At 45.8% G+C, this 22196-nt stretch overlaps 1 protein-coding gene across 1 annotated transcript in view; it reads right to left on the bottom strand.

The window, feature by feature from the left end:
* Positions 1-308: 308 nt before the first annotated feature.
* The window catches only part of PRRG1 (proline rich and Gla domain 1), an 86857-nt gene continuing 64969 nt past the window's right edge, over positions 309-22196 (bottom strand). Inside the window, exons 3-4 of the mRNA XM_082248372.1 lie at positions 16033-16193; positions 309-1254 (exon numbers count right to left, since the gene is read on the bottom strand). Coding sequence (XP_082104498.1) covers positions 733-1254; positions 16033-16193 — 683 coding nt within the window. The 3' untranslated portion in view covers positions 309-732. The remainder of the gene's footprint in view (positions 1255-16032; positions 16194-22196) is intronic.

The following is a 22196-nucleotide window of genomic DNA, read 5'->3' as shown; positions in this document are numbered from 1 at the left end:
CTATAAAAACATTTACAATGTACAAAAAACTCAATATTAAAAAAAAAAAAATCTGGAATTGTTCAGAAAAAAATAAAATGCAAGATACTAAAAATATGTTACATATTTATATAAAAACTTATCACGGATTATACCTAAAAGAAAAAAGGCACCTATATTTACTGTAGAACTGAACCAAGTTGTGCTATTACTGAAAAGTAAAAACTCTCGATAGTAGTAGGAATGGGTGGTTTCATTATCATACACACAACATAATGAGTTTTATGTACAAACTCAAATAAATACAAGGAAATTAAAATATTTGAGGTCTTAGTATATGTCACTTTCAAAGAATACATCAGTAAGGAAAAGAGGCACACGTGAAAATAAAAAAGTAATTTTATTCAAACTCATTAAAAATGTAGTTAAGTCAATAGTGGCTATATTGCAATATCAGTGTAAGATTCCCAAGGGCAAATTTATTGCAGTAAGACTGAAAAAGAAAGGATCGTTTCAAATATACGGATCTTTGTAATTTTAGTGTAATATAACAGTACAGAGTGTTTATCTAAAAGCAATAAGGACCCTTCATCTGAGCGGTTCTCACAGGAAATATAGTGTTCATTCCTATACCCTTGAGGAAAAAAAAAAACAGAAGGATCATAAAAATGTCAAAATTTGTCCAGAGCAAAATGCTATTGTACTTAAACTTTCTTCATTTGCAATAAAAAAAATAGAAAATATGTTCCTATGCTACTTGGGACTGGCTGTCCCCTCAGGAGGCATTGTGATTACAGAGGCACAAGTAGCTATTTCTTCATACTGTGGCGGTGGCTCATTGGGACTGTGCTGTGGCTCGCTTACTCTCACACCCCTTGTTCCAGTGGCCTCTTCATAAGAGGGTGGTGCATCACAATTCGAAGAAAATCCAGCTGACATTGTATCTGACCGCACATCATAATCAGTCAATCCACTGGGGTTCCCAGCCCTTTCAAAACCATCCTCCATTGCACACAATACATTAGAGTGCTGCTGAGCATTACCGACAACTCCTTCGTTATCTCCAGTCTCAGCAGTATTTTCTCTCACACCTCTGGTGCCATATGCAGTTCTCCGGCATGCTTTGTTTCTGAATACACACTTCCACAATAGCAAGAGAACCAGAGCAACAACAAAGAAGACTGTGATTAAAGGGAAGGCCAGGTAAAATGGATACCAATTGCTGTCCGAGCTGGAGTCCCCATGTCCACTGGTGTACTCTTTCCAAAACTCTTTCTGAGCAAAAACAAAAATAATAAAAAGGGTAAGTGTTCGAATGTGCAATGTTCACTTATCAAGCAAAATGTCAGAAAACAAAACTATCAACCACCTTTGTTCACAAAAAGAAAAGTTATTTTTTTATATAATTCTATTTATTGAATACAGTATTTGCAGACAAGTAGGGGAGTGGTGTTCAAAGCATTTGAATGATGAAAGAATTTAATTGAACTATAAAACTTTATTCTTAACCACTTAAGCCCCGGAGGATTTGGCTGCTCAAAGACCAGGGCCTATTTTGCGATTCGGCACTATTTTATTTAACAGATAATTGCGCGGTCGTGCGACGCTGTACCCAAATTAAATGGACGTCCTTTTTTCCCACAAACAGAGCTTTCTTTTGGTGGTATTTGATCACGTGTGCAATTTTTACTTTTTGCACTATAAACAAAAAGAGCGACTATTTTGAAAAAAATAATATTTTTCACATTTTTTTTTTATATGAAATTCCCCCCAAAAACAAACATGTTTTTCGCTACATATTTTTGGTGAAAAAAAAAAAAAAAAAATCGCAATAAGCATATTTTGATTGGTTTGCGCAAAAGTTATTGCGTTTAACTACGGGAAAGATTTATGTAATTTTTATTTTTTTTATGAGGCGGTGCTGATGGACTGCGCTGATGAGGCTGCACTTCTTGTCCACTTAGGGGAGCCTTAGAGAGAAGGCAACGCTGGATGGAGGGGGCCTGCCAGAGCCAGGAATAAGGTACCCATAGACTAAATGAACAATGAAACCCTGCAGTGCAAGGAGACCCTACTGCAAGGGTAGATTTAGTTGAATTCCTGGAGTTCAGCTTTAAGCCATATTCTGAATTTGTTTAACATTTCAGGAGATAAATTATACAGATCTGTCCAAGGCAAACAAGTATATGGTAATCACTGGCTGAACAGCTTAAAGTGTGTGTCAGGGCAAAATAAAACAATTCTTAGTACTATGTGTGTACATGTTTGATCCTATTAACCATACTATAGCAGCATAATAATAAAATGTATAAATCTGCTAGAAATCCATTTTGCTCTTAATGTTCTGTTTGGGCTGACAACAGTGCCTTTGTTGCACTGAAATCCCAATCAGCATAGTCAGCCCTCCATGCTGGACTACAGAACTCCACATATCCTCCACCCCTCTCTACATGGATACATGGATTTCCTTTCCAGCAAAACAGTGCTGCTGCCTTGACTGCCAAGAGCCTGCCCTAACACTGTAGGAAAACCGCTCCAGATAAAAAATATAAAATAAAAATAATTCAGAATTGATTTTTTGCCTTTAGCACAGCTACAGTGCCTTAAAGTATTCATTTCATACCCCTTGAAATTTTCCACATTTTGGGTTACAACCAAAAACAAATTTATTTCATTGGGATTTTATGTGATAGACCAGTAATGGCAAACCTTGGCACCCCAGATGTTTTGGAACTACATTTCCCATGATGCTCATGCACTCTGCAGTGTAGTTGAGCATCATGGGAAATATAGTTCCAAAACATCTAGGGTGCCAAGGTTCGCCATCACTGCGATAGACCAACACAAAGTGGCAGTTTGTGAATTTGTGGCGTGATTTGTGAAGTAGAAGGAAAATTATGAATGGTTTTCAACATTTTTTACAAATAAATATCTGAAAAGTATGGTGTGCATTTGTATTCAGCCTCTTTACTCTGATACCCCTAACTAAAATCTAGTGAAACCAACTGCCTTCAGAAGTCGCCTAATTAGTAAAGAAGAGTCCACCTGTGTGCTATTTGATCTCAGTATAAATACAGCTGTTCTGTGAAGCCCTCAGAGATTTATTAGAAAACCTTAGTAAACAGCATCATAAAGGCCAAAGAACACACCAGACAGGTCAAGGATAAAGTTGTGGAGAAGTTTAAAGCAGGGTTAGGTTATAAAAAAAAATAAATAAAATATTCAAAGCTTTGAACATCTCACAGAGCACTGTTTAATCCATCATCTGAAAATGGAAAGAGTATGGCACAACTGCAAACCTACCAAGACATGGCTGTCCACCTAAACTGACAGGCCTGGCAAGGAGAGCAATAATCGGAGAAGCAGCCAAGTGGCCCATGGTAACTGGAGGAGTTGCAGAGATCCACAGCTCAGGTGGGAGAATCTCTCCAAAAAGGACAAATATTTGTAGTGCACTCCACAAATCTGGCTTTTTTGGAAGAGTGGCAAGAAGAAAGCCATTGAAGGAAAGCCAAAAGAAGCCCCGTTTGCAGTTTGCAAGAAGCCATGTGGGGGACACAAAACAAGCAAAACATGTGAAAAGGTGGTCCTCTGGTCACATGAGACCAAAATTCAACTTTCTGGCCTAAAAGCAAAACGCTATGTGTTGCGGGAAAATGTTTTTTTTTTTTGTACTTGCCATAAAATTTATTTCTCTGAGTTCATTGATGGACATAGCGCTCCATAAATCATAACTACTGGGTTATATTGCCTCCTCAAAGTGTAGGCCTAGGTAGAACAAAAAACACCTGGCTACACCACCCATGGGCCGTCCTCAGCTTGGTATATAATCTCCCTCTCCACTCTAGGTAATCAGTTTAGTAACAAGCAATATTAGACGTATCAGAACACCATAGAGGTGTGAGGGCGGTGTCCGTTGATAAACTCAGAAATGGATTTTATGGTAAGTACAAAAATCCCATTTTCTTTCGTTGAGCGGACACGGGGCACCATAAATCGTAACTACTGGGATGTCCAAAAGGAAAATGAGGGGGTGGGAAAATAACCCAAGTCTAAACATAAGTGCCCTTAACCAGGACACAGGAGCCCCATCTGAAAAAATAAAAAAAAGTTTAAAGAAAAACACCCCTCAAGAAGGAACAGAGCCTCTTAAAACAGAAGCCTGCAAAACTTTGCGGCCAAAAGAAGCATCTGCAGATGCCAAAGTATCTACCTTATAGAATTTTGTGAAGGTATGCAAGAATGTCGACGTCTGGGATAACGTAGACAAGGGAATCTTCTGAATATCCTCAAATGGAGGTTTCTGGAGAACCGTAAGCACAAAATTAAAATCCCATAGCGGCAAAAGAGACCGTACAGCTGGAGCCACATGTCGAACCCCCTAAATGAAGGTACAAACTAAAGAGTGCGTGGCTAGGGGTCACTGAAAGAAGATTGCCAAGGCAGACACCTGTCCCTTGATGGTATTCAAGGCCAATTTCTGATCAACACCCCGTTGAAGAAAGGTTAAGATCCGAGCCACAAAAAAGGATCGAGGATAAGCGTCAACCGTCTCACACCAAGAATTGTACGCTTTCCACGTACGATGGTATATCTTGCTGGAAGATGACTTTCTCGCCTTCACCATAGTAGGGATCACTGATCCAGCCAAACCTCTATCCCTCAGTACCTGGCTTTCAATAGTAAAGCCATTAAAACCAGCAACTGTAAAGCAGGATGGTAGATTAGCCCTTGGAACAACTGGTCTTCTCTGAGATGAAGCCCGCCAAGGGAAATTTACGGCCACCAGGATGATTGGAAGATCCTCACTCATGATTCCTCACAGGAACTGCTGAAGAAGCCTGAGCCGAGGATGGTACTGGTCTTACTTTGGCCCTTTGACACCTGCGGCATCTGTCAGAGGACCCTGCGACCTCATTATGAACTTAAGTATCCTCCCGTGAAGCTGAACCTGCTAAAAGGAGCTGCATTTAGGACTGCGCATACAGAACTGTCTTGAAGGTGGATACCACCAGACTTAGAACCTGTATGCAAATCGGAGAGAGAACTGTGTGACAGCAGCCAGTGAATCATGGCCTGTGGTTCCTGAAATTTGTCTAGAGGAAGGACCACCCTGGTAAGAATTAAAATCAGACCTTGGTAAATCAATTCCCTGGACAGGGATCCAGGGGGGACTCAAAGTAGTTTGGACATCAACTGAACCTTTGCAGGAATTAAATCCACACAAGGAGACTTCGGACCTAAAAATAAAAACGTGAAAAAGAACAAACTTTGCCCCCCTTTCTGGGTACCCCCAAAAGAAACATCTTGCGCATCTCGTTGATGCTCATAAAAGAAGTCCACAAGGACGGAAACCAGCGAAGATGTCCCCCCATCCTGATAATGGTTGAGGGCAGCCCTTCATGCTGAAGGGGTCTTATTTGCTGGCCCGGAGAAGCTAGCTCTAGGCTTACCAGACTAAGATTGCTTGGAACCACCCAGGGAAGATTTAAAAAGATCTATTTCCCTTATTCTCTGTCCCAGAAGCACAAAATTATTTTCTATGGGCTGAGGAGGACCCTTGTCTGCGACAATGCTCCTTCCCCTTTCCTTGACTGTGGCAGGAAGGTACTCTTCTCTCCCCCCCCCCCCCCCCGATACCCATAATGAGGTCATCCAGGGTGGCCCCAAACAAGCTATCACCTTGAAAAGGGCATATCAATAAGAGCTTTCTTAGAGGCTTGGTCTGAGAACCAATTACTAAGCCACAGCGCGCGCCTAATCACCACCACAGAAACAAAGTTTGGACAGCACAGAAGCTGTATCCAAAGATGCATCACAAAAACTGCAGCCCATGGACCAACTGGTCCGCTAAATCAACATAAGCAGCGAGGACCTGCTCACTCCCCAGTCCCTGGTGCAAGAGCTTAGCCCATTGAGTTAGGGGTCTAAGACACCAGGGCTGAGGCGAAGACTGGCCGCAATGCCGAACTAGCTATAGTAAACAAGCTGCGTACCACAGCCTCCGCTTTCCTGTCAGCCGGGTCCTTAAAGGACAGGGATTCCTCTACTGGGATCATGGTTGCTTTATTCAACCTGAAAACAGGAGGGTCCACCACTGGTGGACTAGTCCAGTATTTTTTTTTTGAAAATTTGTTTTTATTGAACTTTTGCACACAAAAAACAGACAAGACAATGCCACGCAGGGCAACAACCACCCTCAGTGACAACAGGTCAAATGGGGACCGGAATCTTAACCACCTCCACAATACAAGCTAAGACGGATGCCCAATAGTCCTTGACCACCGGGCACCCCCAGAAGATGTGACTGAAGTCCGCCGGTGAATGGGAACAACGCCAGCACTCCGCCGAGGCCGTCTGATAAATACGTGCCAGCCTCGCCGGCGTGTAATAAATCCGATGCAGAAATTTAAAGTGAATCAGACGGTCCCTCGCAGAGACCAGGTAGGCGAAGGGTGAACTCCACATATCATCCCAGTCATCACCATCCAGGTCAGGCACCTCCTCCACCCAGCGTTCCCGACATCTACGTACAGCAGGCGGAGTGACAGCGAACAGTTCCCTGTACAATTCTGAGAGAGGCTTCCGCATACCCGCCGCTTGTATCGCTGTTTCAAGAGCTGAAGCTTTAATCACAACCCGAGAGGAACCGAATTGTGCCATAAACGCATGGCGAAGTTGGAGATAGCGAAAAAAATACCCATTTGGAAGATCATAACGCGCCTTCAGGGCATCAAAGGAGCACAGCTCCTCACCAGAGACAATATCCCCCAGCAACTTCACCCCCCTAACGGCCCAGATGGTAGGATCAGGGATCGAGGCAAAATGAGGAAACTTGGGGTTCCACCACAATGGGGAGGCCGGGGAAACACCAGTGGCTCCTGGCTCCACCAGCACCTGCATCTGTTCCCAGGCTTTGATGGTAGAACGCATCGTTCCTGTCAGCTGAAATGTAGCCCTGGACCCTCGATGCAGTAAAAGGCGAAGACTCTCGTAGGAGCCCAAAACAGCCGCCTCCAGCACCGTGGCGGAGTCCCCATCGTCCCCTGCAAGCCAGCGTCGCGCCACCACCCCCTGCCCAGCCAGGAAATATTTATAAAGATCAGGTAAAGCCAATCCCCCCTGACCCCAGGGCTCCTGCAACACCTGCAGACCAATTCTAGGAGGAGAGGTACCCCAAATAAAGGAACCTATCAGGCCATGAACGCGGCGGAAGAAAGAACGCGGGACCCACACCGGGGAATTTCTAAGGAAGTATAGAAAGACAGGGAGAAGTTTCATTTTCACCAAGTTAATGCGCCCCAGAACCGACAAAGGTAAGTCGCGCCACACCTCCGCCCTGCGTTTAAAGACCTCCAGCAGTGGGTTAAGATTCAGAGTAAGATAATCCGCCACCCTCGCCGACACCCTGACTCCCAGGTAGGTGAACTCCGTCACCCATTTCAATGGTAGCGCCCCATCAGCTGCAGCAATGGCACCAGGATCAATAGGGAGCATAGTGGATTTATCCCAATTCACCCTTAGGCCGGAAAACTTTGCAAAAGTGTCTAGGATATTGAACACCGCCCGCAGAGAAGCATTGGGATCCTTCAAAAATAAAAGCATATCATCCGCATAAAGTGCCAGGCACTCCTTAATGGAGCCCACTTCCAGAGCCCCCACCTCCGGAGATGCACGCAACGCAATAGCCAAGGGTTCAATCATCAGAGAGAACAAAAAGGGCGAAAGAGGGCAGCCCTGCCTAGTCCCCCTACCTACTGCAAAAAATGGAGACAGGGAAGATCCAATCTTCAACGCCATACGCGGGGAGGAATACAAAAGGGAAATCCACTTGCAAAATTTAGGACCAAACCCCATGCGCCTCAGCACCACCCCCATGTACCCCCAATCCACCGTGTCGAAGGCCTTGGCAATGTCCAAGGACACCACCACCCTAGTGCCAACGGAGGCATGGGACACCTGCAAATGAGTAAACAGACGTCGAAGGTTGGTGTCCGTGGACTTGCCCGGCATAAACCCGGTCTGATCAATGTCCACCAGGGAAGGCAAGACCACCGCCAGCCTAGTAGCCAAGACCTTCGTGAATATCTTGAGATCCACATTGAGTAAGGCAATGGGGCGGTAGGAGGAACACAGGGTGCGATCCCTCCCCGGCTTGGGCAGGAGAACAACATACGCCTCGAGCATGGAACCCGGCAGGGCCCCCTGATCGAAACACGCAGCATACAATGCCTGGAGCCTGGGAGCCAGGGAGTCCGAGTACTGCCGATACCATTCCACCGGGAACCCATCAGGGCCCGGCGATTTATTGGAGGGAAAGGATGAGATGGCTCTCTCTATTTCCTTCAACGTGATGTCATTGTCCAGCCACGCACTGTCCTCACCCTCCAAGACCGGAACCGGCAAGCCAGATAAAAGGCGCTCCAACTCCTCCAGGTCATATGCAGGTAGGGGGGAATAGGTGTCAGAGTAGTAATCCATAAAGACCCGGGAGATCTCCCCCGGGTCCCTAACCAGTTCCCCTGAACTAGACTGGATGCACGGAACACTTACCGAAGCCCTCTGATCTGCCACCAAAAAGGCCAAAAGCTTACCATTCTTGTCTCCCTTCTCAAAAAGTGACTCCGCTCTATGTTTAAGGTTGGCATGCGCAAAATCAGTATCCAACAAAGCCAAACGCCTCCTGGCCTCCTCCAGGGCCGCATAGGCCGCCGGTCCCGGAGTGGCCGAGTATTCATCTTCCAACCTACGGACCTCCAGCAGAACAGCTTCCCTGTCAGCATTAGCCTCCCTACGAGATGCCTTAATCGCAGAGATGTAATGACCCCGCATAACCGCTTTGAAAGCATCCCACAGGACCACCCCTACCGTGGACGAGGCATTATCTTCCCAATATGTAGGCATCTGGGGCTCCACCTGTTGCATCACCTTGTCAGTTTGCAGCCAACCCGGCGAAAGGCGCCATGCACCCCTAGTTCTACCTGTTCCCACCCGCAGAGTCAACAGCAGTGGGTTGTGATCAGAGAGGCCACCCGCCAAATATGTAGCATCCTGGACCAAAGCAAGACAAGGCCCATTAGCAAAAGCCAGATCTATCCTGGACGCCGTTCTGTGCACCCCAGACCAACAGGAGTAGCCACGTACCCCAGGGTTTTTCCAGCGCCACAGCTCCGTAAGCTGAGCCGCGGAAGACCAGGACACCAGTTCAGGAGACGACAGTCTACCCGGGTTAGAGGAGTCCAGCCCGCCGTCCAGAACAGCATTGAAATCCCCCGCCATAATTAGAGGAAGATGCATATAAGGGGCCAAGGTCACCAGGAGATCCACCAGAATCTGAGAGTGGAACGGGGGAGGTAAGTAGACACTCACCAGTACCACCTGCCGGTGAAAAATCTCCAGTAGAACAATAACATACCGTCCGCCAGGATCCGTAATTACCTTTTGAATCGAGCAGGGTGCATTTCTACCCAGCAAAATAGACACCCCACGGGCATACGTGGAGTAAGTGGCATTGAAGATCCTCTGAATCCAAGGCCTCTTCAAGGCAAGCACCCTGCTCCCATCCAAATGCGTCTCCTGGAGGAGGATAACATGCGGTTGAACAGATTTAATGTACCTAAAAATGGCTGTGCGTTTCACCTTGTCATTGAGACCCCGCACATTCCATGACATGATTTTAAGTAGCTCAGCCATAGAACAGCAGAGGGACATATAGCAGGAGGGAGCCGGAGGACCAAGCACAGCCCGAGGACCAACCCGATCCCCCAACTCCATCCAGACATTCAGCAATACAGACACATAAGTAAAAAAGAACAGTGACCACCGGATGGAGCCTGGAGCCAAAAACAAAAAAACATCCCTGCTGTGATACCCAAACCTGGAACAAAAAAAAGTGCAACAGGGTACCCAGCCTAATCCCAAAACCCAGCAAAAATTTTAAAGGCATGGCTGCAACATAAAAACCGCAGCCGGCGTTACTCTTGTCCACCAACGGCAGCCCCAAAAAAGGGGGGGCCGCTAGACAGTCATTCCTCAAAAAAAAGGAAAAAAACCTAAAGAGAGGAAAAATAGAGTCAAAACAAAAAAAAGAGAAAAATGTCAGTTCAACAACGTGTAGCACACAGAGCTCCAATGACCTGTAGACCAGTCCACAGCCCCAGGAATAGAAGCACGGATCCAGCCCAGGGCAACCCAGGAAACTTCAGGGCAGGATCAACAATACAGGAACCGTAGATGTCCCCCCAGCAGCAATTGAGGAGGCAGACCGTGCGTAGACAGGAGCTGCAAATAGGGAGTACAGTGCAGCAGGGCCCCAAGAGCCCCATATCATCCAAGATAGCAGGTGCATCAGAGGAAATTAAATGGAGTCCAACCAGTCAGCAGCCTCCCCCGCCGAATTGAAGAAAAGGACAGATCCCTTGTAATCCACACGCAAGCGGCTTGGGTACATCATACCATATTTCAGGCCCTTGGTTCTCAGGAGTTTGCGCACTTCAGTAAATGATCTGCGTTTCTTCTGCGTTTCCACAGAGAAGTCAGGAAATAACATTATCTTGCTGTTCTCAAACTGCAATTCCTCCTGCTTCCTGGCCTCAGAGAGGATACGATCCCTGTCACGGAAGTTCAAAAAGCGGACCAGAAACGGGCGCGGGGGGGCCCCGGGTGGCCGAGGTCCCGTGGGAACCCTATGGGCCCTCTCCACCACATATGTCGGGGGAGGGGGAGGCAATTTGAGTAGATCACAAAAGAACTTCTCAGCAAACAATGTAGAATTAGATCCCTCAGCCTTCTCTGGCAAGCCGACCACCCTGATATTGTTGCGACGCTGTCGGTTCTCAGCATCCTCCATCTTGTCCGCCAAAGCATTCACCTGGGCCTGCATGGCAATGATTTGTGCCGAATGGGAAGCGGTAACATCCTCCACCTCAGACACCCTGCCCTCAGTCTCAGTCAGGCGCCCCCTGATTTTATCCAGATCATGGCGGATTAGGGTACATTCAGAGGCCAGGTGGTCAATCCGGAGCATCAGGGCAGTTTTTGAGGCGTCTATAGCAGCCAGTATGGGAGCAGTAATATCCCCCCCTCCATGCGACCCCCCATTCTGACCAGCGGTCCCCGGCAGAGACCCCCCGGTACCTGAGTCCATAGGCTGTGCCATAGGAGGGTCCCCGGCCCCCGCGGACATCTTTCCCGACTTCAGGAAGGCCTGGGCGCCTGTGGCTGCAGAGGAAGAAGATGAGGCCTGGACCTGCAAGATGGCGGCGGCCGCTTTCGCGCCTCGCGGCGGGACCGCTCGTTTAGGCCGCGGGGTCGGTGCTGAAACCCGGGATTTTCTCCCCGGCATCCGTGCCCCACCTGTGCCCGATGCGGAGGAGGGCAAAACCGCCGCGATCCGAGGCACAGGGGCCGTGGATGGAGCCGGATAAGATCAGGATGGTGGAGAGCTCTGCTAACACACGTCCGGCGCCGTCTACATCCCGGCCACGCCCTTGACTAGTCCAGTATTTTAAAAGTGACTCCTCAAAAGGGTAACGTACAGCAAAACGTTTGGGGACCACAAAAGGGTAATTTTGTTTACTCCCATTCCTTACAGGGCAACCTGTCAAAATAAGGCACATAAAGGAAACACCTTTGGAGTACGAGGCGACTTATGCATACCAAAAGACACAGCCATGTCCGTGGCTACATCAACCGCATCCTTCATTTTTAAAGTCTAAAGCACTGCAGTGATAAGTGAGTCTACCAGCGCTTTTTAATTCACTGCTGCAACCATGGAGGAATCATCCTCACTATCGGATGGATCCGGGGGTGTGACATTAAGTCCCCCTGGACTTCCACCCTGGACACTAAGGACTGCCGGACCGCTGTCAGTGCAACCATGGGAAGCTGGGGTTTCCGAGGAACCTGCCATCTCCATCATTAGGGGATCAGTGAAGATGTGACCTTGAGGCGCCATAAGGAAAAAAAAAGAGAGACCCCCACGGACTCACCCTACCGACCTGAGGAGCGCAGATAATTCGAACCCAGCTCATCATGGACGCCATCCAAGACAAGACAAAAATGTGGAAAATTTCAAGGGGTATGACTACTTTTCACTGTATATTACTTACACTGCATATAGCTGAGGTTACATACAGTTTTTACAGCACAGAAAGTTGCTGCATGTGGTAAGGAAATTGTTTGGACCAACTATTTAAAGTTCACTAAAACAGGCAGTTGGTTTTAACACTAACAGGGGTGCTTTCAATGGTCAGCTTTTATTCATTTGGTTGAAAACTTAAAGAAAAAAAAAAAAAAGTTTCTGTAGCTGCCTACAATGTTTCAGCTGGAGGTGGCTTTAGATGTACTTTAAATTAAAAAGACTACTAGTACATCCAACGCTAACCTGCCCAGGCAGTGCTGCTGTCCAAGGGTGACTGTTGCTTCTCCATAGATACATGAGCCACCCAATTATATGACGTGTGTTACTGGCCAGAATCATCAGTTGAAAAACGAAAATAAAGTCTAACAAAAGCAAATTAATGCAGCTACCACATCCAAGTGCCAATTCACACATATGCGATGACATATCGCATGCGATTCGCGGCGCACTGTTCTGCAAATCACATGCAATGTCTGTGCAATGTGAATTCAGCCATACAGATTGCATGGCTGAATTCACATAGGATTCGGACACACCTCGCACAGGACCCTTTTTTGGGTACGCAGTAGAATCGGATTGCATGGGTGTTCACACCTATGATCAGATTCATGTCCGAACAGACAGTTCACACTGCGATATGCAAACTGATCTGGGGGTGTCCTTAACTTTGTATTGACACCCCGCCAGTGATTCACATATGGCAGTGTGAACTGCCTGCGAGTTGAATGCAATGCGGGAACCCGCAATGGATTCGCAGGGTTCCCGAATCGCATATGTGTTAACCGGGACTCCTAAGTAGTAAGCTGCAATAGATTACATTTTTATTTTTGGGTTCAATACTGCTTGATCGTTTATAAAGGATTAATAAACTAAAATAGCAATAGACTGCACGTGTTAGAAAACAATGTGTTGAAGTCTTTCATGAGCCATATAACAGCCACAAGGTGGTGCTCTAATAAAATGTAACTTGTTGAATTTTTTTTCTTGCACAATGGAACATTCTTTTACACAACAAAATGCTAATCCTCGTTAGAGAGAAAAAAAAAAGACCGCCTAATAAAATAGGTTTTGTATACAAAGTGCTAGAGGAAGACTAACAGGAAAGTCCACATAAATATGTGATCTATAGCACCCCTCCATATACAGTATGTACTGTATGTTCCAGAGAAACATTGTATATACTCACTGACGTGACTGCCTTCTATTCTTCGTTACACTGTTTAAATCAGGCATGTCCAACCTGTGGCCCGGGGGCCGCATGCGGCCTGGAACCGCAGGCAATGCGGCCCACTGCCCCCTGACAATAAGTTCTACTTTATTTGTTCGTTTGTTCAAAATACATTGTGTTATTCCTCAAGAGAAAATGCCTACAATTACAATTAAAAAAAAAAAAAAGCCAAGGATTGCAACACTTTACAGTTCCTGGGTTACAGTAATTAAAAAAAAGAAAAAAAGAAAAAAAGGTGTTTGCACAGATATAATACATTGATTATTTCAGTGAAGAGATTATTAAATTCCACTTCTAATAAAAATTCAGGCGTTCAACTTTCTTCCTGTGAACACAGGTCATCAAGGATATGTCCCTTGAAGGAGCAACCTCAATCCACCCCTTGGCTCACAGGAACAGAAGTGATATTTTCACATCAACAAAGCTCCCTAAGGCTGGATACACACTATACAACTTTTGTTGTTCGATTTCCTTTAGATTTACCTTCAACTATGTAGTGCAGGGGCCTGCCTGATTGCATACAAATTAAAAGTGTTTTGGTTTGACCTCATATTATATGGTTTTGGTAGATCTAAATGAAAAATCGAAAGATAATTGTATAGTGTGTATTAGGGATCGACCGATTAGCGGTTTGGCAAGTATTGGTATCGGCCACAAACTTGGCCAATATGACCGTTTTTTCTGCATCTGGAGGGGAAGGGGGAGGGGGGGGGATTAGAGTGCCGCCTGATAACACAAAAAGCAGGGTTCTTCTGCTTACCTGGCGTAGGCGCTGTCATACGAAGTCCTGCCTCCTGGTCCAGGGATTTAATATGACAGCGCCTGCACCGGGTAAGCACAAGAACCCTGCTTTTTGTGTTATCAGGCAGCGCTCTAATCCCCATGCACTGGTCACTCTGCATTGGATGGGGGCACTGGTCACTCTGCATTGTATGTGTGATTGAATGTGCAGAATATCGGCCAATACCGATACGTTGTGACCAAAATATCGGTATCGGCCCTGAAAAAAACATATCGGTCTATCCCTAGTGTGTATTCAGCATTAATCACTGAGAACCACCTATTGCTTATGAAGATAGGAAGAAGAGCACACTGTTCATCACATGACCAGCCAGAAGACATCTGAAATAATGCAACTATACAAAAATCATCAAAAAACACATGGGAGGGAGAACTGGAATTCATCTTATAGCGGAGTTCCACCCAAAAGTGGAACTTCCGCTTTAAGCACTCCTCTCACCCCCTTACATGACATTTGGCATGTCATTTTTTTTGGGGGGGGGGGGGGGCTAGTTTTGACAGGTACCCACTCCCACTTAGGCGGCTCGAGCAGAAGTCCTTCCCTCCCCCTCCGTTCCTGCAATCTTCTGGAACATGTCACAGGTCCCAGAAGATTGCCCGGCCACTGAGGAATTGCAGCGCGATTCGCGCATGTGCAGTGCGCACCCGGCTGCGAAGCCGCAAGGTGTCACAGCCAGGTGCCCACACTAGTGATACCGATGCATGGGAGAAGCAAGACAGGAGCGAGGCTTCAGGGGTCGCTGGATCGTGGGACAGGTGAGTGTTTATTAAAAGTCAGCAACTACAAAAACCTAAAAACTACTGGAACTCTACAGATAGCCGTGCAATTAACATTTAGCTGATCAAGATTTTTTTTCTTCTAAACAATGATACCCTTTATGGGCCTGGGAAGCCATGGAATATTGCAGGGCCAACTTACAATGCACATTTAGTGTAAAATAAGACATAAAAATGGTTCCTGTAATTTGAATTTAGCTTTTTTTAAAAGGGGATATTTGAATTATAGCTGAACATTATAGCAGCCTGTCTTCTTGTATGTATGAGGAAATCTAGAAGGGATCCCTCCCCGCCAGCACCACCCCCCTCCACCATGGGAGTCTCACTTTCTACTATTCCTTCTGCCACTAAAAATGACTAATCAGAGATCTTTTACTAGACACAAAGCATCTGGGTATAGATGTCTCACAATCCATGTTCCTTAATTGGTGGGCAATTTATTCTGCTGGTCAGTTTTGAAATAATTGACCCTTCGAAAGCCAAATCCAACCAAAACTGGTATTTCAGCAATGCATGATAGGCTGCTAATGCATAACATGCTACCTATAACTGGCAAGGTATCAACAGAATTCTGAGTGCCACAGATATTTTACAGTTTCCACTTTTAAAACCACCGTTGTACACGTATTTCTAACGGCACTTTTCCACTGCAAGTACTGGCTCGGCTCTACTCGGCCCGGTTTGCTTTTCCCCTGCTGGTACTGCATGGTACGGTGTTGGAACGGTTCGGTAGGGTTTGCTTTTCCACTAAAGTAGTACTAAAGTTAAGTGGGTGGGATAACAACAGGGTGGGTGGGATTCTCCGACCAATCAGTGGCTAGTAGTGACTGCATGCAAAGGATTGTGGGATATGGTACCGGGTATGGTACCTCTTGGAACCATAATCGAGTAGGTACTGTTTTTGAGAGCCGTACCGTTCGGTTCCATGCAGTGGAAAAGCGCCGCCGTACCGTACCGAACCGTTCCTACACTATACCATGCGGTACCAGCAGTGGAAAAGCACAAAAGCGAGCCGAACCGTATTTTTTCCCTTAAATTTGCTTATAGATAGCCATTTCCTGACTGCTTCTGTTATGAGCCATGCAAGTTTTAGAATGATACTTACAGTCTTCTCATCATTCTCAAAGGCTTCCCTCGCCTCTTCATAGCTGCACAATTCTTCTTTGCACTCCCGCTCAATGTTGCCTTGCTTGATCTCTTCAAGGAAGCCATTAGCTCTGGGGAAGCGCTTTAGAATAGAATTGGCTCTCTCTTCAGATAGAAAAACTGGAAACAAAGAACAAAGTAACGTAAGGATGAACAGAAGCAAGCACTGTGAGGAACGGGGAAATAAAAGTGAAAGAGTCATCATCATGAGCGGCCAGGAGCACTTTGCACTTTTATTATACAGATTATCATGATGAGGACTAGAATCAAACATCCTATATTCATGTCACTATACAAAGTCCAAAATGTTATGAAATATAAAATAACCAATGTATGATCAACTCTGCAGCAATAGTCAAAAGCCAAGAAAACCCACATTTTTTAGATGGGAATATGTACACCGACTGAAGTAGAATCCAGTAATCAAAATATTTTCAAAGAAATCTGCAAAAAAAAAATAAAAAATACAATACAGTCTGTGGCCTGTCGATGATCGGGATGCACAGCAGGTGAAAAGTGGCAACAACGGTCCGGACCTCTGTCACTGCTCAACTCCTGCTGTGCGGGCGTGCCACTCAACCTGTGTGTCCTCTTCTGGTCTCCCACCCCACCAACAATATCATCCTATCAGCAGGGCAGGGGCACTATGATGGAAGATGCTGTGATTGCTAGGGGCACTGTAACGTAAAGGGGCACGGTGATCATCATTACTGTGCAGTCCCTGTTGCATTAATGTAAAGGGGACTGAACTAAAAAAGGGGCACTGAAGGGGACTGCACTTTAAGGGGGCACTGTGATGTGAAGGGTAACTAAGGACACTGATATAAAAGAGGGTTGTGGTGTGAAGAGGGACAGAGGACAGACTGCGTGAATATCCGGGGCCCTCCCTTCCCATTCCTGGGATAATTGGCTGCCCTGAAACCAGTCCCTGGGGCCAAATTCACTCTTTGGCCCTAATGAAAGGGGCACTGTTGAGCACTTAAACACACTTGCCTTTTTTAAAGTGGTTCCACTTCATACTGGGAAAAAAATAATTTTAGACCTTAAAACTTCAGTATGGCACTTAAAGTAGAAGGGAAGGCTAAACAATAATTTAAAATATTGCCTCCCTATCGTCCTGCAGAAGTTTTAGCATAAAACACAATGTAACACGGTTTCTTTCTCCTCAAGTTTTTGTATGCAGTCATGTGACCACAAAACTCCAGCTTGTCTAAATGAACGTGTAGCTGAGAGAGAGAGACTTGAACAGCACAAGAAACAGTGGAGAGCCATTTCCCTAGGTTATTTATGGACAGGGCAAAGAGTGGGAAGCAGTGTCCTGGGTAAGCTGGAGGGACAACGATACCTTGTTGTGAAAAAAAAAAAAAATGAGGCCTTAGGCTTCAAACTTACCTTACCCTGTGTAACACAAGGTAGGTCTTCTTGCAGGATATGGCCAGAAACCCAGATATTATCCTTGCAGAAGTGAGATCAATGAGAAAGGCAACATTATAAGTGAAGGAAAACAAGAGGATATTTCCTGGTTTAAAGGGTGTTTTTTGTAAAGTCAACAGAATCATGCTGAAATCCCAGAGCCACTGGAGAGCATACAGAGGTGAGGTAGTGATGGTAGCGGATGAAAGGCTTTGCAAGAAGCCTTCAAAAGTGTAGGGAAGACCGAGTCTGGTAGGTCCCTGTCCCTCAAGATCTGGACTTAAAACAGCCAAGCTACTAAAGCCAGCAAACAGAAGGATGGTAAACACACCATTGGAACTAGAAAGCCTGGACAATCTGGAAAGGACTGGAGAGTATGCCAGGAGCCCGACTGAGTATCACAACCTCCTGAGCCAGTAGAGCAAAATGAGAATCATTGGAATGCCCCACAATGCCCCACAGCAATCTCATAAGGCAAAGCAAAGAAGCAGCTTCAGTGGGAGAATGGCATAGAACTGTTCCCAAGGGGTACTTAAAGCATTGATTGAAGGCCCTAGGATCCCTGTTCCTTGGGAACAACCAGTCCAGCTTATTGTGAACTTGGGTGACCTCGTAGCCGAGATGTCAAGAAATGGAGAGCCAATTGAATTGCCCTGTGCTCCTGAATACTGAGCGGAGCTTCCACTGGAGACCAAGTCCCCTGTACTGAGAGCTAGTCCAAGGCTCCACACAAGCCCGATCGGTTGGCATACATCGTAAGCACTTTATATCCCATCAGGCAAAATAATTTCCCCCACTGGACTGCAGATTCACCATGTCAGGGTAAGCCTAGTCATCCTGGACAGGCACATGGTGATCTGGAGACTGTACCTGCTTGTCCCATGCTTCCCAGGATGTTGAATTGTAACAATCAAGCCCAAAACTGTCATGCAAAAGAAATTGGTTGGGCAGAGCTTCTGGACTACAGGGCCTGTGCATAACAGTGAGACTGGAGTCAGCCAGAGGGAAGGAAGACCCTGGACATGGCTGTATCCAAGGTTAGGCTCAAATAATCCAGGTGAGGTGTTGGCACCAAAAACGGACTTCTGCGGTTTTGTAATTACCCCAATTTCCACACGGTCTTTATCATCCGCTTGACACTGACAGAGCCTGAGCTGACCGTTACGCCACAGATTGTTGTATCCCACAGTGGGAATGCCCTGAAAAGTGGAATAGAACGAGAACAGAAGATAGCACCTTAGTGAAGACTCAAGGTGCACACGACAGACCAAAAAGGAAGAGAAACTAATTGGTAGCAATGTGTGCCCACAGCAAAACACAAATGGCATTGTTGCACCATCAGGAAGGGAATGTTTTAATAGGCATCTTATTCTCAAAGATCCCAGAAAGTCTCCAAGGTGAAGGGAGCCAATTACAAACTGGGTTGATTCCATACAACATTTTTGAACTTTAAGGAACTTGTTGAGGCTCTCGAAGACAGGGAGATCCAGTGTAAGACAAATGCCTCAGTTTGCTTTGGGGACTGTAAAAAAAAGTAGAAACCTTGGAGCCCTTTATGTCAAGAACAAAGGTTATTACACCCTGCTCAGGGGTAGCGTAAAGGTCAGGCCATCTTTGCAAGGAAGCGAGGTAGCATGAAGCAAGGTAGAGACAGACCAGAACTCGAGTGAGTAGGCCTTAGAAACAATGTTCTGAACCCAAAAATCTGAGACATCAAGGATCCAGGTGGCTGCAAACACCAACAGACTAACATGAGGATGGGGCACCCCAAAAGGGGTCTAAAGAAGCCCCAGGGGAGGGGACTGAGTCAGACTGGAGACAGCAACCTGGACTATTAAAAGTATGTCTCTTAGTGGAAAAAGCATGAGCCCCGCCTTAGCTGTTACAGCCCTTTGTCATCAGAAAACTCTTAAATTCACAACTGTTCTACCTCTTACTCTCTCCGAACCCGAGTGCTGATATACAGGATACAGGAGTGCTATAGAAGCCTAGTAAAAACGTGTATTGAAGTACCATTTAAAATGACATTTGTTTTTTGTAAAACTGGCCAGAACATAGATGTCTTTTATAACTGCCGATACTTACAGTTTAAATAAAACACATCACAAGAGAAAGAGAAAAGTGGTCAAACGCATCCTGAAAGTAAACGCCATTTGCCTGGCTTTCATAACGATGGTCTAGCTTCAGTACTTTTAACCCAGATACAATATGTAAAATGAGAAGTCATTATGTGCATACTTGCTCCAGGTTAGTCTCTAAAAAAAAGTACTAATGCAAGATGATGAAGATGACAGCCAGGAGGATGACAGCCAGGAGAATAGAATTTCAGACGGCCAAGAGAGCAATGCCAGCATCTATGCTTCTTCTGAAATAAACCACTATTGCACCAGGAGGTTTGAAAACAAATATTGTTTTGCAAAACAATAGGTATCCTATCATATAAGCTAAAAATCTTAAAAATGTCTTAGTTTATTAAATTATTTAAGACCTTTCTGAATAAAATAAGACACAGGCAGGGACTAAAAATAAATAAAATAAATTAATTAAAAAAAAAACAAACACTCTAAAAAAGGAGTGTAGACAGGGCATATGAAAAGTTCAATTCCCAAAGCAGATACTAATTCCTATGGACAATAGCCCTCCGTTTCCAGTGCTACCGTCAGATTGTGCATTCTACTGCAGAAGAAGTTTATCACCAGCGGCACACTGAGCTCAGAAGAGGAAATTCCACAGCTAAAAATAACGGCACTGCACTCTTTTTGTGATATTTCTTGGCAGGAGGTAACGTACAGGGGGGAGGAGGACACCATTTGTAGAAACCTGCCCTTTATATGGAACAAAGACTTACAAAACAGTGGTTTCAGAATATTCCCTTACTGGAATATACCAGTATACATCTCTCTATCATATTTTGGTGATTAAGAGCTGGTGGTTGGAAGTGCATTTTATATCCTTTATGGTAAAAAGTTGGATTGTTGCCTTACCGCAAGATCCATTTCTCTGCTGTTAATTGACGGACACAGCTCCTGATAATCTTAACCATTGGGTTATACTGCCCCTACAGGAGTAGGACACTAGTCAGAAAAAAAAAAAAAAGTCTGGCTACACCTATGGGCAGTCCCAGAGGGTATACTGCCTCTCTCTGCCATAGGTACTCAGTTGTGTTACAAGCAGTGTCAGAGAAAATACAACTCCACAGAGGGGTGGGAGCTGTGTCCCTTCAATGAACATCACGGAAATGGATTTTATGGTCAAAAATCCCATTTTCTCTTTCATTCATTGACAGACACAGCTCCTGATATTCTTAACCATTAGGATATCCAAGTGTTCGTGAGGGGTGGGAACAGCAAAAAATTCCCAAGGCTAAAAAAACAGTAGCCAACCAGGCAACAGGGGCTCAGCCAAAACTGGAGCCCACCTGAAAAAAAAAAAAATTGCATTCCCAACTCAGTTTCAGTAGCATAGCAGTAGAGTACATAAACAAACCCCAAAAGAGGGGCGGGGGCGGCGACTGTCGGAGGACTCAGAGAAAGGAATTTTACAGGTAAGATCTTACAAAAATTCAGTTTTCTCTTACGTCCTCCGACAGTCGCCGCCACTTCATATTCATCACTAATGGGGACGTCCCATAGCAGTGTAGACATGAGGGGTGGGGAAAAAAGCAGCCGCGCCTAAAGCAACGCAGTACCCACATCAGAGAAAAGGAACCTTATCAAAGTAAAAGAACCAACTGGTCAACAGGAAAAAACGTGCTCAACAGGAGCAACAACCCGGGAAAACAAGTAACCTAGGGATAAAGACATCCCAACAGCCAAGGACCCAAAACAAGGGGCCCTAAGGCACTGCCGCACTAAGAACCTTGCGGCCAAAGGAAGCATCCGCCGATGCCTGAACATCCACCTTGTAGAATTTTGAGAAGGTGTGAACTGACGACCAAGTCGCCGCCTTACACACCTGGGCCAAAGAAGCCTGATGACGATAGGCCCAAGACATACTCAGACCTGGTAGAGTGCGCCTTCACAGGGAAAGGGGGAACCTTCCCCTTCAAAGCATAGGCTTGCACAATGGTCTGTCTGATCCATTTGGCGATGGTCGCAGCCGACGCTGCCATGCCCTTCCGAGGACCCTCTGGAAGAACAAAAAGAATCCGACTTGCGAAAGGATTTTGTCGATGACAGGTAAACCCTGATCGCCCGAACAACATCCAAGGAATGCAAAGCCACCTCCCTTGGATGCTTAGGCTTCGCGCAAAGCGAAGGCAAGACAATGTCCTCATTGAGGTGAAATTCCGAGATCCTCTTCGGAAGAAAAGAAGGGGTAGGTCGTAAGACCACCTTATCCAGGTGAATCACCAAGTAGGGAGAGCTGCAGGACAAGGCCGCCAGCTCCGATACCCTACGAGCCGAAGTGATTGCCACCAAAAAGGCAACCTTCTTAGACAAGAGAGACAACGAGATCTCCCTGAGCTTCTCAAAAGGAGCATGTTGCAATACAGACAGAACAAGGTTCAAGTCCCATGGAGGTAAAGGATTCCTCCGAGGAGGAGCCAAGTGACGCACCCCTTGAACAAAGGTGCTAACCAAAGAATTAGACGCCACAGGGCGTTGAAAAAGAACGGCCAGCGCAGAAATCTGACCCTTAATCGTGGCCAACGCCAAACGCTGGTCCACTCCAGTCTGGAGGAAAGCCAACACTCTCGATACCGAGTAC

The sequence above is a fragment of the Pelophylax lessonae genome, assembly GCF_965119305.1.
Source record: "Pelophylax lessonae genome assembly, chromosome: 2".
Lineage (NCBI taxonomy): Eukaryota > Metazoa > Chordata > Amphibia > Anura > Ranidae > Pelophylax > Pelophylax lessonae.
This window is presented reverse-complemented; position numbering and strand designations above follow the sequence as displayed.